General features: G+C 39.1%; 1 protein-coding gene across 1 annotated transcript; it reads left to right on the top strand.

Moving 5' to 3' along the window:
* Nucleotides 1-2,076: 2,076 nt before the first annotated feature.
* On the top strand, nucleotides 2,077-13,878 carry LOC110956877 (nucleobindin-2). Its single transcript, XM_051951727.1, is given in 14 exon segments — nucleotides 2,077-2,219; nucleotides 2,785-2,937; nucleotides 3,499-3,606; nucleotides 3,700-3,832; nucleotides 4,350-4,453; nucleotides 6,619-6,804; nucleotides 7,475-7,565; nucleotides 7,824-7,882; nucleotides 7,983-8,075; nucleotides 9,650-9,739; nucleotides 11,033-11,159; nucleotides 11,162-11,202; nucleotides 11,517-11,571; nucleotides 13,203-13,878. Coding segments are annotated over 13 exon segments (1,338 nt in total). The 5' UTR covers nucleotides 2,077-2,219; nucleotides 2,785-2,799; the 3' UTR covers nucleotides 13,316-13,878.
* Nucleotides 13,879-14,330: the final 452 nt, after the last annotated feature.

The raw sequence follows: 14,330 nt of genomic DNA on the forward strand, positions 1-14,330 counted from the left end.
CAACAGACAAACTACTGTTGCTCATATTGCTGAAGAAGTTAATGCTGGTTCTGACAGAAAGGTGTCAGAATACACAGAGCATTGCAGTTTGTTGCATATGGGGCCGCATAGCTGCAGATAGTCAGGATGTCCATGATACACCACCGAAAGTGCCAACAATGGGCACGTGAGTATCAGAACTGGACCACAGAACAATGGAAGAAGGTGGCCTGGTCTGATTAGTCATGTTTTCGTTTACATCCACTGGATGGCCGGTTGCATGTGGGTCACTTATCTTGAGACCACATGGCACCAAGATGTACTATGGAAAGAAGGCAAGCCGGTGGAGTCAGTGTGATGCTTTGGGCAATGTTCTTCTGGGAAACCTTGGGTCCTACCATCCATGTGGATGTTGTTTTGACACCTACCACCTACCTAAGCATTGTTGGAGACTATGTGCACTGTTTCAAGGAAACGGTACTCCCTGATGGCTTTGGCCTCTTTCAGCAGGATAATGTGCCATGCCACAAAGAAAAATGGTTCAGGAATGGTGTGAGGAGCACAACAACAAGTTTGAAGTGCTGATTTGGCCTCCAACTTCCTCAGATCTCAATCCAATCAAACATTTGTGGGATGTGGTGGAAAAACAAGTCCAATCCATTGACGCCCCTCCTCCCATCTTCTAGGACTTAAAGGCTCTGCTGCTGACATCTTGGTGTCAGATACCACAGCACACTTTCAGAGGTCTAGTGAAGTCCATACCTCGACAAGTCAGGGCTGTTTTGACAGCAAAAGGGGGACCAACACACAATATTAGACAGATGGTCATAATGTTATGACTGATTTGTGTAATATGAGATTTTTTCTACAGTGGCTTTCTCTTTGCTACTCTGCCATAAAGCTTTGACTGGTGAAGAACCCAGTACATCACAATCACTGACATACATTTACTGCAGTCAGATGTTCTGTGCTGCACTAACTGTGTGTCTTTGACCGACAGTTGGCTGCATCTGTGTTGAATTAGGTGAATCATTAATTGACAGCACTTTGGTCACTTTGTAGAAATCCATGTTCGCTTTGACATGAAAAGTTTTTTTTTATTATTTAAGAAAATTCTTGTCCAAAAAATGCAATCAAACTGACCATGAGTAAATGTGCTGAAAAGCTTTAACAAGAAAGAATGTTTATGGGGTTTAACGCTGTTTTATAGACACTGTAAGCTAATTAAGTTCAATTTTTGAATACTTGACTTCTTTATTTCTATTTACAGCCTCTTTAAACTTTAGAGGTCATAACATTTTAATTATTGTTACTTTAAATGTATTTAACAGATACAGTCACTAGTTGGTTGTGAAAATCCCTGGTGAAGGATCAAAAAAAGTTTATCTTATTTTATCTTACATTATCTGTTAGTAGTTACATGAAAATGCATCTTACACTGTAATGCAAGCAGTTGTGGCTTACATTAGCTGTATTTTTTTACTTGTCTAAATTTTAAATAGAGGAGTTTTACTTTTTGTATTGTTACGCTGTTATGGCAGTTTTAGCTTCAAACAAGATCTAAATGCTTTCTCTACCCATGTTAGTCCTTCATTTACGTTATACTGTTGTGCAACCCTGTAACCAGGCTGCACAAGTGTATATAGTAGAAAATGTAAGAAGTTAAAATATAAAAAAAACAATTGAATTAATAATATTTAAAATCTGTTCTATTTTGACTGCATCTCTGTTTACCAGTATTGTTAGATCAGGTGCATCCTCCACTATTTTTCCATTCTATTTTCATTAGAATACAATTACTGCACGGCCCTGTGCTGTAGTGTGCAGAAATATGATTAAATATGAGTAATCCAGTCAAAACTGTGAGTGATGTTGCTCTTTCTTACGCTAACTCCGCCCTCGTCTGGTTGACTGAACGCCACGTACAGTTTTGGCTCAACGCACCTTAAGCCACGGGCTGAGGCTGATACGATTTGACTGACAGCTGTACCGTCCAATCAGCTCTCAACGCGACTGTTTTGTAAAGAAAGTGTACTTTCTCTATCCAATCAGAGCGGCCAGAGGCGGGACGTTGCCATGGTGAACACAGCCTTTTTTCCTGTAGGTTGTGGCCACAGGACTAGAGGCTTGTACTGGTGGTGAGACAGATGACAGCTGTAAACAAGCCCCGGTGAAGCTCAGGACCTTTGAGGAGCAGTCAGCGGTGAAAACTCGGTGAGGAATAAGAAGAGGAACTCAAAGTAAGCACCACTTTACTAGTAACTGTTATTTTACACAAACTGTAATTTAATAACGCAAATAACTAAATATAAAGCGGCTTGTTTTGTCACTTCTGTCTGATAATGAATTAGCTTCCATCCTCAACCCAAAATCCTCACGAAACCACCTGCTGTTTGAATCACACACTTGTCATTCTGTGTGTTCGTCATTCATTGTGAGCTACAGGTTCACAACTACTAAGTTCTTAAGGCTGAAGTGCTGCTCTGTCTTCCATATGTCTTTATCCTCCAAACACGTGTGCTGCACACTGTTTTACTTGTGGTTGAGATGCTTGTAGGATTAAGAATGACTTGCTTAGCTTCTTTTCCATTTTGACTCCAGGTGAAGGTGCAGCTTGTACCCTTGTAGCGATGCCTGATAAACTGAGAGTGTTGTCTTTTCTAGAGATAAAACACCTGCTGGAGCTGCCTTGCCTCCACACACTGAATACTGGCACCGTGATGCATCATTGTTCATTTAGGCAGAAAATTGTAATGTATCCTAGTAACTTACTTTTTTTTTTTTTGGCTCGTCTGTTTCATATAGGCCCTACCCAACCAGATGGTGAGGAGTAAAGCTTTGGCCCGTTGTGGCCTGGTTCTACTCAGTTTGTGGCTTTGTATCCAGTCAGTGCCTATCAGTGTGGAAAAGGCCAAAGAAAAGCCCAAAGAGGAAGACCTGGGGCCCCCCCAGAGTGCTGTGAGTTCCCCCAAAGTGCTGTGAGACACTAACAAACACAGAGATATCACACTCAAATGTGGATCTTATAGTTAATTACACCAAATACCTCAGAGGTTTCCAAACAAGGAAACCAGTTGGCAGGCAGGGCTTTCTCTTATAGAATCTTTATCTGCTTGACAGTAAATGGCTGAAAGTAGAGCTGTCTGGACACATAGGAAATCCCATTAACTATAATTATTTTTGCATCCACAGATTACATATGGCCATAATATTGAATATGTATTAGAATAATTTTCAAATGTATGTATCAAATCCAATATCTGAAAAAATAATATATTAACTAAAATATTGTTAAAAATTAAATTTCTTGAAAATACGTATTTTTGCCTATGTGTCCAGACTTTAGGGACACCCTGTAGGATTTAGGGGGATTTATTTGTGTAAATGAAATCTAATATTTATAGTTCTGTTAATTTGTGTGTAATCATGTTTTGCTAAATCTGACACATTGGACCTTTCAGTCCAGTGCCAGTAGTTCAAATTGTTCAGGATATATTTTATATGTGATATATTTTTCAGGACACTGGACTGCACTACGATCGCTACCTCAGGGAAGTAATTGAATACCTCGAGAAAGATCCTCACTTTAAAGAAAAGCTCAAAAATGCCGATATGGATGACATCAAGGTGGAGATTCACTAAACAGTCTGTTATTTCGTAAGCTGTTTATTCACTTGAGCACTTTTAATTGAACTTTTTTTTCGTTGACTCTGCTCACAGCAAGGTAAACTTTCCAAAGAGCTGGACTTTGTTCACCACAATTTTCGGACTAAGCTGGATGAGCTGAAGAGGGAGGAGATGAACAGGCTGCGGATGCTCATCAAAGCCAAACATGACATCCAGGACGGGAATGGTGAGTTTTTTACTGATGTGTCGCTGACAAACCTGTGCCTCTTGAAGTTGCACAACAAGTTCTATAATACAAGTTAGCAGTTGGGTCATCATCGAATGTAGGATGTGGCTCGGTGACAGCGGAACATGATGTAAAACTCTGTATACTTCAAAAAACAGTGACTTCTGCTCACGAGGGGGAACTACTTCAGGAAACTTAGGTGAAATAGATTAAGAGTACATTGCTATTAACACAAGTTGGTTTACAAAATTTCAGGCTGAAGTAACAGCTCTACCTTTTAAAAGCAGAAATACATTTTTACTTTAAAAATCTTATTTACGTCTTCTCCAAACCAACTTTGATCTTAAGTTTAAATGACTTGGTGAAGCATGACTGTGTGAAACTCATGATAAAGAGGAACCACTGAGTTCATCTAGTGACTAATGCAATCACTCACTTTAAGTTTTTAGTGAGTACTATCAAAAATAACTGAAGAACTACTGCAAAACTCTCATTCTAAGTACTCTCTTTCTTGAAGGCCACACAGTTGACCGCCAGGCCTTGCTGAAACAGTTTGAGCACCTCAACCACATGAACCCAGACACTTTTGAGGTGGAGGACCTGGACCGCCTTATCAAATCGGTACATGCACATGCACACGCACATGTCTGTTTACTGACCAAGCTCGTTATGCACTGTTTGTAGAGATTGTACAACTGTTATTGACATGTAACTGCATCACACTCACACCTATAATCAGTATAAAACACCTGGGGTTAAGTCATGGGTATAATTTATATGGATTAGCCCATAGAGAATTACAGGGGTCAAACAATAAAATTTGCTTCTCAGGACGGCTCGTATGTCTACTCTTTTAGCTAGTCTGGCCTTTTTTCGATTTTAGACTGTATAAGTTGGAGACATCTGCAGCTTTATGTCCCTTACTGTAGAGGTTTGGGCTTGCTAGAGGTTAATTCATCAGTTTTGAGAGAGCCACATGTGTCCTATGAAGTTAGAAGAAATAATGGGGAAGTCACTTCAAACAGGGTTTGCATGTCTCTCTGTTTATATAGTGAAGTGTACCATCAAGTACACGTAAATTATGACAGTATTTTGTGTAGCTTTTAGTTTTCCATAGTGGAATTTATATACTGTTCATGTCTTGGGATTCCTTGGGAACTCAAGCAATAAATGAGTGTTTGCTTCATCTGTGAGACCTCGGCTTGACGTTTAACTATCAACTGCCATCGACACACTCAAACAGTGTACCAGATGAGCACCTACAGGGCTATGGGATGAAGAATTACCTTCAAGTTCCTAGTCCAAAATAGTTTGGCAGTTTCAGATTGGCAGATTTAAGTTTTGTCAGAGCTTTTGCACTTTAGGACAATCAAATATACACTCACTTTATTGTGTACACCTGTTCAGCTTCTTGTTAAAGCAAATATGTTATGAGTCGATCATGTGGCAAAAACCGAACACATCTACTGCAGTTTAAGCCAAGCATCAGAATAATAAAGAAATAGGATTTAATTAACTTTTAACCTGGCATGGTTGTTGGTGCCAGAGTATCTGGTTTGAGTATTTCAGAACTGCTAATCTACTTGAATTTTTACACACAACCATATCAGAGAGTAGTCAGGAAAAAGAAAACCCATCGGTTTTCTAGGTGAAAATGCCTTGTTGATGGCAGAGGTCAGAAAGGCTGGACTGGTTTAAGCTGATACTAAGACAGAAGCAATTCAAATAACCTCACATTACAAACAAAGCTATGCAGGAAATCATCTATGAAACCTTAAAGCAGATGGGCTACAGCAGCAGAAGAACACACCAGGTCTCACTCCTGTTGTCTAAGAACAGGAAACTGAGGTCACAGGGCGTAAATAACATGAAAGCATCCATCCTGCCTTTGTAACAACAGTCTAGCTGGTGATGCTGGAGCAATCATGTTTACCGGTTGAGCATCATTTAAACATCACAGCCTGCCTGAGTTTTATTGTCTGTGGCTTTATGAGCACAGTGTACCCATCTTCTAATGGCTACTTTCAGCAGGATGACCTTCGATGCCACAAAGCTCATATCCCACGCTTGTTTCTTGAACACAACGATAAGTTCACTGTGTTCTAATGGCCTCTACAGTCACCAGATCTCAGTCCCATAGAGCACCTTTGAGATGTGGTAGAAATAAGTCATGAAGGTGCGGCCAACAAATATGCATCAGCTGTGTGCTGCTGTTGTGTCAATGTGGACCAAATGTTTCAAACATATAGGTGAATCTCTGCCACAAAGAATTAAGGCAGCTCTGAAGGCAAAAGGCGGTTAAACCCAGTACCAGCAAAGTGTCTTATATCATTCAATAAAAGAGGGTACCCATCTAGTCGGCCTACAGTTATGCTTCAGCCCTACAAATGCAGGCAACAGGTTTTAGATTCCATAAACAGCGCTGCGACAAATTCTTTGTTGAAATCCAAGATAAACTTTGTGGTGTTTACTCACTTTTACTGCTAAAGACATTACTGTGGCTCACAGACTACACAGGGCAGATCAGAGGTACGTTAGTACTTGGCCAGCTCCCCTTAGACCTTGTAAGCGTATCAGTGAAATTGCATTTGCACTGCATGAGCCAAACACAAGATGCATTATTTTAACTGATCCACGACCTGCCTGAGACATACAATGCCTCTTGAGTTTAATCTTCTATGGGACAAGACCACATACTGGACAGAATCAGTGAGTTCCAGTCTGGTGGACCAATTAGTACAATCCAAACGTGAGTCCCCATTCTTAACTTTTGTTTCTGTCTGTAGGCGACTAATGACTTGGAGAACTATGACAAAGACCGCCATGATGAGTTCAAGAAGTACGAGATGATGAAGGAGCATGAGAGGAGGGAACGCCTGAAGAAAATGAACGAGGAGGATCGCAAGAAGGAAGAGCAGCACTACGAGGAGATGAAGAAGAAACACGCCGACCATCCCAAAGTTAACCACCCTGTAAGACACCTGCTGGACTGCAAGTCACTTAGTGCAGTAGCATTAAGAAGAATTCTCAGTTATTTCTTACATTATTATGACACTATATGGGAAACATGGCAGATTTTTATGAGCAACAGTCTACTGAACAGAAATCTCAACACTGTGTGTGTGTGTGTGTGTGTGTGTGTGTGTGTGTGTGTGTGTGTGTGTGTGTGTGTGTGTGTGTGTGTGTGTGTGTGTGTGTGTGTGTGTGTGTGTGTGTGTGTGTGTGTGTGTGTGTGTGTGTGTGTGTGTGTGTGTTCTTGTACTTGCTACATGGTGAGTACCATTTTCTGCATTTAACTATCAAAGTGAGGAGATTTTTACAAAGTGAGGACATTTTGGCCGGTCCTCACTTTGAAACAGCCATGTTTGAGGGTGAAGACTTGTTTTTAGAGAACAGGTATGAATTGAGGTTTGGTTAGGGTTAGGGTAAGGATTAAGTTTAGGCAATCAGTTGTGATGGTTAAGGTTAGGGTAAGGCTCTAGGAAATGCATTACGCCTATGGATGTCCTCACTAAGATAGAAGTACAAACATGTGTGTGTGTGTGTGTGTGTGTGTGTGTGTGTGTGTGTGTGTGTGTGTGTGTGTGTGTGTGTGTGTGTGTGTGTGTGTGTGTGTGTGTGTGTGTGTGTGTGTGTGTGTAGGGCAGTGAGGACCAGCTGAAAGAGGTGTGGCAGGAGACAGACGGTTTGGATCCAGAAGACTTTGATACCAAAACCTTCTTCAAAATGCACGGTAACCTCAGACCATATGTGTCTCTCAAGATCCAGGAACGACTGTAGAATTCAGGCATTTTCTCTGTCGTGTCTCTTTAATACATGACGAGATCTGAATCAGGCATTGAGATACGATTCTACATCTAAACAGAAAAAAGTTATAAAGGGCTCTTTGTTGACTGTGGTGTTTAACAAATGTTCAAATGATCTGTGCTGCACATCAGTTCCATATAAGTAGACACATTGTGTACATTGATCATGTATGTCCTCTTTGCAGACAGCAATGGAGACGGCTTCTTTGATGAGAGTGAGCTTGAAGCTCTTTTCACTAAAGAGGTACGTTTATTTGTTAGATTTTTTTTCCTACTTTGGTTGTGCATGTTTTAGGACAATGTCATTATAAGCCCTCGAGGTAAAATTTGTGTGTTTCTTCAAGCTGGAGAAGGTGTACAACCCTGAAAATGAAGAGGATGACATGATTGAGATGGAGGAAGAGAGACTGCGAATGAGAGAGCATGTCTTGAACGAGGTGAGCCATCATATGATAACAGAACAGAAATGTCATGTTTATTATCAATACATCAGGCCCCACAATTTATGGAGGCATTCCTTGCCAAAAGAAGTGTTCTTTTTAATATTACAATATGCTATATATAGGATGAGATGAGATAAAACTTTTCTAATCCCGACGGAAATTCCTGTGCCATGTATTGCTCAGAAAAACAAATGACATAACAGAAGAAATGCAATGTCTAGAAAGTAGAAAGCAATAATACACAAGTTCAATACATTATTAAAATAAAATAAGTAAGCTAAAAAAAAGAGGCTAGAACAGAACAGGAAAAAAAATGCTGGCACTGATACTGAGTAATAACTAATATCGCACCTAAGTAATATCACACATGATAATGAAATAATGAAATATGTTGCACCTGAAAAATGAAATCAATGCACATATAATAAAAATACTGCAAATGAAGATGAAATGTTACACATGAAGCTGAAATATTACACCTAAGAAATGAAAATATGAAATATTGAACATGAAATAAATGCCTACAAATGATACAGAAACTGACACTAAACAAATTGTTCAGAAGTAATATGACTAATGATATTGATATTATTGTTTAGATCTGAGCGTTTCTTGTTCGAGTTGTCATTCCTGTATAATGGGGAGTAGTTATGCAGTTTGGATGTTCATATCATTGCAAAAATGCAGCATTGGCGCCTAAGATAAAATTCCTGAGTTTAAAGACCTTCACTTATAATGCCCACTCCATCAGTCATTTCTTCAATAAATCAGAGCAAAAATAAGCCGTGTTGTGTCAGCAATCGCCTGAATCATTATTGATTAACTTGATGTTTTACAAACTCGTGTGATAAATTGTATGCAGAATTGTGCAGAGGTTGCCACTTGAATAATAAATTATTGTTGTTTCCTCATTATTCAGTTTGAACATGCACAATGCACACTGGAAAAGGCTTGAATTGAAAAAAATATTTTTATTTACATGCATCATGCATTCACACACAGCACACAAGCATTTAACTATCAGATGGAGCCCCATTAGGCCGTCAGCTAGCCTCACATTAACTGCTGCCAGTTTGGTCCTGACTTGCACCATAGTTTAATAAGGAGAGGGAAATGTCAAGGGATGGTATTATATAGTTTAAATAGAAAATATTTTAAAGGGAGTGGGATAGATTATATTTCTTATAGTCAAAATGTGTTTTTGAATTCATGTTCTGTTTAATTGGTGGGTTATTCATGTGCAGTTTGTTTAATAAAAGCATTTGAAATACCCTGTTTAATTTCTTTATTCAGTGTGAATAGGCTGTTATGTTTTTCGGGTCTATGTTGGCAGTGTAGCCTTTAAAGCAAAAAGACATAGGAATATGCTTCAGTGTTTATTGCAAGTCATATACCATCATCATAATATTGAACATTGTTGCACATCACTGATTTTCCTCACATCGTGCAGACCTTGTAAGAAACAGAGTCAGAGCTTTGAATGAAAAGTTGAGGGTTTCATTTGGGTGTATATCAAGTCAATAATCGTAAAGATGTTGATTAAAACTGTTCTATGTGTTGGTTTTTAGGTGGACACCAATAAAGACAGACTTGTGTCACTGAGCGAGTTCATGGCGGCGACTAAAAAGGAGGAGTTCCATGAAAAAGATGAGTGGGAGGTAAAATGTTTTAGCTTCTGTTGAAGACTAGGTTCACCAGGTTAAAGCTGCTGTCCGGAGTTTCCGTTTGTTTTCAATTTATGTATCATTTTTTAACAAAGCTTAAATGTGTTAGTCTAGTTCGATACTATAATATAAAGTTAGTATAATGCGATATGAAAATTTATTCCTGAGCTCCGCCTTCCTCTCATAGACCCCCATGTTATTCCAAAAAGCGCCGGTCGCTGCCGACCAATCAAGTTCGAGCTTCAGCTTTGTCATGCTGTCAATCAACGGTTACGCGCACAGCAAGCAATGCAGAGGTGGGCGAGCTACGCACTACGCAACCGCGCACACATTTGTTTTGCATGTGGAGGAGAGAGCATCAGGGATCAGCAACTTCCAGAAAAGTTACCAATCCCACGGCTTGTCAGGCCAAGAGACTGCAGGACATTTTTTGGCTCGGGGTGCTCGCGTCGCTCCCCGACCACGGCCTCCATAGCCCGGCTGACGCCTTCGTTTAGATGCCCGACCTCTGGAGGAAGATGTTGGGGCATCTGGGACATACTCTTCGTCAGAGGAGTCATGCAATTCTGAACTCTAGATAGAAATAAATAAACAATGTAACACATATACACGCGTAAATGCACTAAGTTTGATAAACGTCATCGAGAGGGATACACGAGTGTAATCACATACTGAAACTTTACTCGTTCGTCCTAGCAGATTCATGTTATTTTGGTATTAGGACAAGTTAGACTCAATACAGCATTCTAACGTAATTCCTTTATTATTTACTAAATGTACTAAATGTAGAAGAGGGGAAAACAGCAAAACAGGCAAGATGCTGCAGCACTCCGGGCACCCCTCTCATGTACTGCACGCGTGCACAAATAAAGGGGCGAAATCAGAGGGACGGAGGGTGGGACCACCAGTGTTTTGGGAGACGCTGCGATTCAAACTCCGGACAGCAGCTTTAAGATTAGTCAAACATTTCCCTCAGTTTTATTGTTTGTTTTTTTAAAAAATAAATATTAAATTCAATTAATCATCAGATGGAGAACTGTTCTATTGACACTGCAGTGAGCAAAATGCTGAACTTTAGAGTCATATCAATTGCAAATAGACTAAACAATTCTTTTGGAGTCTTCCTAATCAAATATTAACATTTTAAGACCAGTTATTCACCACTTGAGAAAATTGTACAGCTGCTATTTTGTCCTAACATCAGACTGTTATCCTGTTATTGATTACATTAATTACACTCGCACCCTGACCTTCACACTACGTCACACGCCTGTGTTCCCTCCTCAGACTTTGGATCAGAATCCATTTTACACCGACGAAGAGTTGAGAGAGTACGAACAGCAGCTGGCCAACGAGGAGAACGACATCAACAAGAAGTCAGCTGAGCTGGCGAAACAGAGGGAGGAACTTGAAAAAAACAGGAAGAACTTAACGCTCAGAAGTTGGGGCTGAAGCAGGTGAATCACTTTTTTATATGTGGAAATATTATCAGAAATGTGTTGTTTTTGTTGTTGTTGTTTTAATAGCCTGCAGTCACTTGACTGGCACTATAAATTTATTTTATTTATTTAATTGATCTTTATTTTACCAGGTAAAAATGTGAGCCACAAATAAATAAAGGAATCCACACCATTATCCACATTTTAACTGATTGTTGATCATCTTAGGTGTAACATGTCATTGTCATGTTGACATTTACTTCCTTCTAACATCTCCAAAGTTTCTAGTTTTGTGACGTTTTAACATCTTATGTCCATCTTTCTCTGCTCAGGCAATGGAAGAAATGGAAAGGGTTAAAGCTCAAAGCCCAGAAGCTGACATAAAACGTAAGCACAACACTTCAGTGTCTAATTTAATTTAACAAAGGAAATGAACTTTAACTGTAACCGTCTGTTAAAGGAATGAACATTTTAGTGCTGCACTTTAAAATTGATGGGGGATTAACAAAAGAAAGTGAAAAAGAATGTGATTATTAAAGAAACACACACCTGATTTTCAGTCCCTACGATGAGTTATGCTCCTAACATGTTGAAAGCAGTAGTTTGATGTAATACGTCTTTCATTAGCTCCTCCCTGCCTCCTGAACCTTTTTAAGAGCTGGCCAAATTAACTGTGATTCCATCATCAATGATCCTTCTTTAATTATGACATTCTTTCTTTTTCACTTTCTTTTATTAATCCCCCATCTTTCTTTTTAAATTCATTATATACAAATTTATTGGGCTAATTTAAACATTAGAGTTAAGAGCCTAAAAAAGTACATATTGTAGAAATCTACCCAACTGGTTAATACTGCTGAACATGTGGATGTGAACTTTAAACTTTGAAAATTTGCCTCCAGAGTCACCAAACAGATTCTAAAATAGTTTTCACATGTTCAGCTGGATAAACTATGACAAGCATATTGTTTTCCTTAAAGATGGAATTTGCAATTTGGGAGAAATATGGTTAATATTTAGCTAGATTGCTAACTTTCAGCTCAACAGGTTTGCAGATATTACATAGTCCCTCATCTGATGATCTGTAGCAGTCATAGGTAATTGTCAGGAAATGAAATGGTCAAAGGAGGAAGCTTTTTCCTGCTGATTTAAATCCTAAACTTTACTTCATCTGGAGCAGGTTAGCAATAGCAAACCCAAGAGTGGATCAGTTGATACATATCACTATTGAACCCAGAGAAGGATCATTTAATCAGCATATCTTTTGTGAGCATTGAGGTCCTTAGCTGTGCAGCATTTGCCTGGGGACCAGACAGCCTTTATATTGTGTATTACAAATACACATATCCCTTATAACGGGAATACAGTCTAGCTAAGCTAGGCTAGTGCAGCATCAGTTACCTTGGGGATCTAGCAGGTTAAAAGAGAGCCACTTTGTGATACAGAAAACTTTGACTTAAAGCTCAACATACCTCGCTCACCTATTTATCTTGCTCAGTAGTAGGCTGTGTACGAACAACTAGCAGGACATGAGCAGATACTCACTGAATTTGACAATAACTACATTACAGCCATGGCCATAAGTTTGGACACAAGTACCATGACGCTTGTGAATCTTAGAAAATACCACAAAATTGTCACTTACAATACAGTACACAACTCCTGAGAACTATATTAAGTTTCATATTTTAAAAAAAACATCAAAAGAGTTTGGTGTCATTTTGTTATTCTTACCCAATTCGGTTGTGAAAGTACTGCAAGTGACAATTTTGTGGTATTTTCTAAGATTCACAAGCGTCATGGTACTTGTGTCCAAACTTATGGCCATGGCTGTAGATTAAAATCATAACTCTTCCAAAACACAGCAGAACAACCTCCAAACAGAGATAGGAAAAGTGTCCAAATTATCCTTTTACCTGTCCAGTAGAGAAACCAAACCGATACTCCTCAAGTCTTCCATCATCTGCTTAATGATGGTACAACTCATCACCTTGTGGACATGTGACTCTGTATTGCAGAGCCAGGAGTTCATGTGGCCGAGGGTCAACCAGCACCACTTGTACCAGGAAACAGTCAACCACTGCCCCCTGCTCACCAGCAGCAGGACGTACCAGTGCCAGGACACTCTTAGCAGCCTCACCACTCTGCAAGCTGTGTGAGTGAGCGTGTGTGTGTTTTTGTGTTTTAATGATTCAAAATTTTTGTTACTGTTAAGGATTTTCCAAACACCTTTTGATGAATGATAGAGCTAAACATCAAGAGCACATTCAAAAGTGATCACAGGCTTGAGAATTAGTCCCAGTACCAATGATGCTCTTCTTCTTACTGGCCAAATTGGCTGAATGAGCCAGACTTGAAATGTGGATTTGGTCCAGTTTTCTACGTGGACAATCGACCCTTTTGTTTTTGTCATTTTGATCTTTTATCACAACAAGGACTCTGTTCTCTGTGGGGAGATCCTCGGGGTAAATGTGGAGGGCTGCTGGCCTGACAACTGAATGTTTTCTTTTGTGCACACTGTACTTTATTGTCACTGGTACTGTCACTTACAGGAAATACTTTGAAAATGTATTTATTTTTGAGAGAGAGAAAATTATTTCTGAAAAATGAATGTGAGGAGAGTAAGTTAGGACTGGAGATTATCCTGATTACATGAAGAATTTTTATACTCACATTAAATTAATATTCCTTCTATGTCAGTCGTATTTTCTAGCTGTTGTGTTTCCAAAACAGAATTAACAGATGAGTTATATATATATATATATATATATATATATATATATATATATTTAAATGTTTAATTTTTTATAATTGTGCTGTGTTAGAGTAATAACTGTGAATTCTAAAGTGGTTGTTTGTGTACAGTGTGTGTGAGTGTGTCAGTGTTTGGAAGTGTCTGTGAATTTGTGTCATTTTCCGCCATAGAGTACTTTTACTTCATTTCATCTCCACACCACTATAAACAACCACCAGTAGGTTGGATGTGGCCTCATCTGTCATTGGAATGGGAAACCAACAGTAATCTGCATTAAAAAAAATCTGAATAAAAAAAAGACTTTTATAAAAGATTAATACAAGAAATAATAATTGGAATATGGACACAAAGAGAATAATTTTCTATATCTGGCAAAAACAACGTCTCTGGA

This window comes from Acanthochromis polyacanthus, chromosome 8 (genome assembly GCF_021347895.1).
Source record: "Acanthochromis polyacanthus isolate Apoly-LR-REF ecotype Palm Island chromosome 8, KAUST_Apoly_ChrSc, whole genome shotgun sequence".
In the NCBI taxonomy this organism is placed as follows: domain Eukaryota; kingdom Metazoa; phylum Chordata; class Actinopteri; family Pomacentridae; genus Acanthochromis; species Acanthochromis polyacanthus.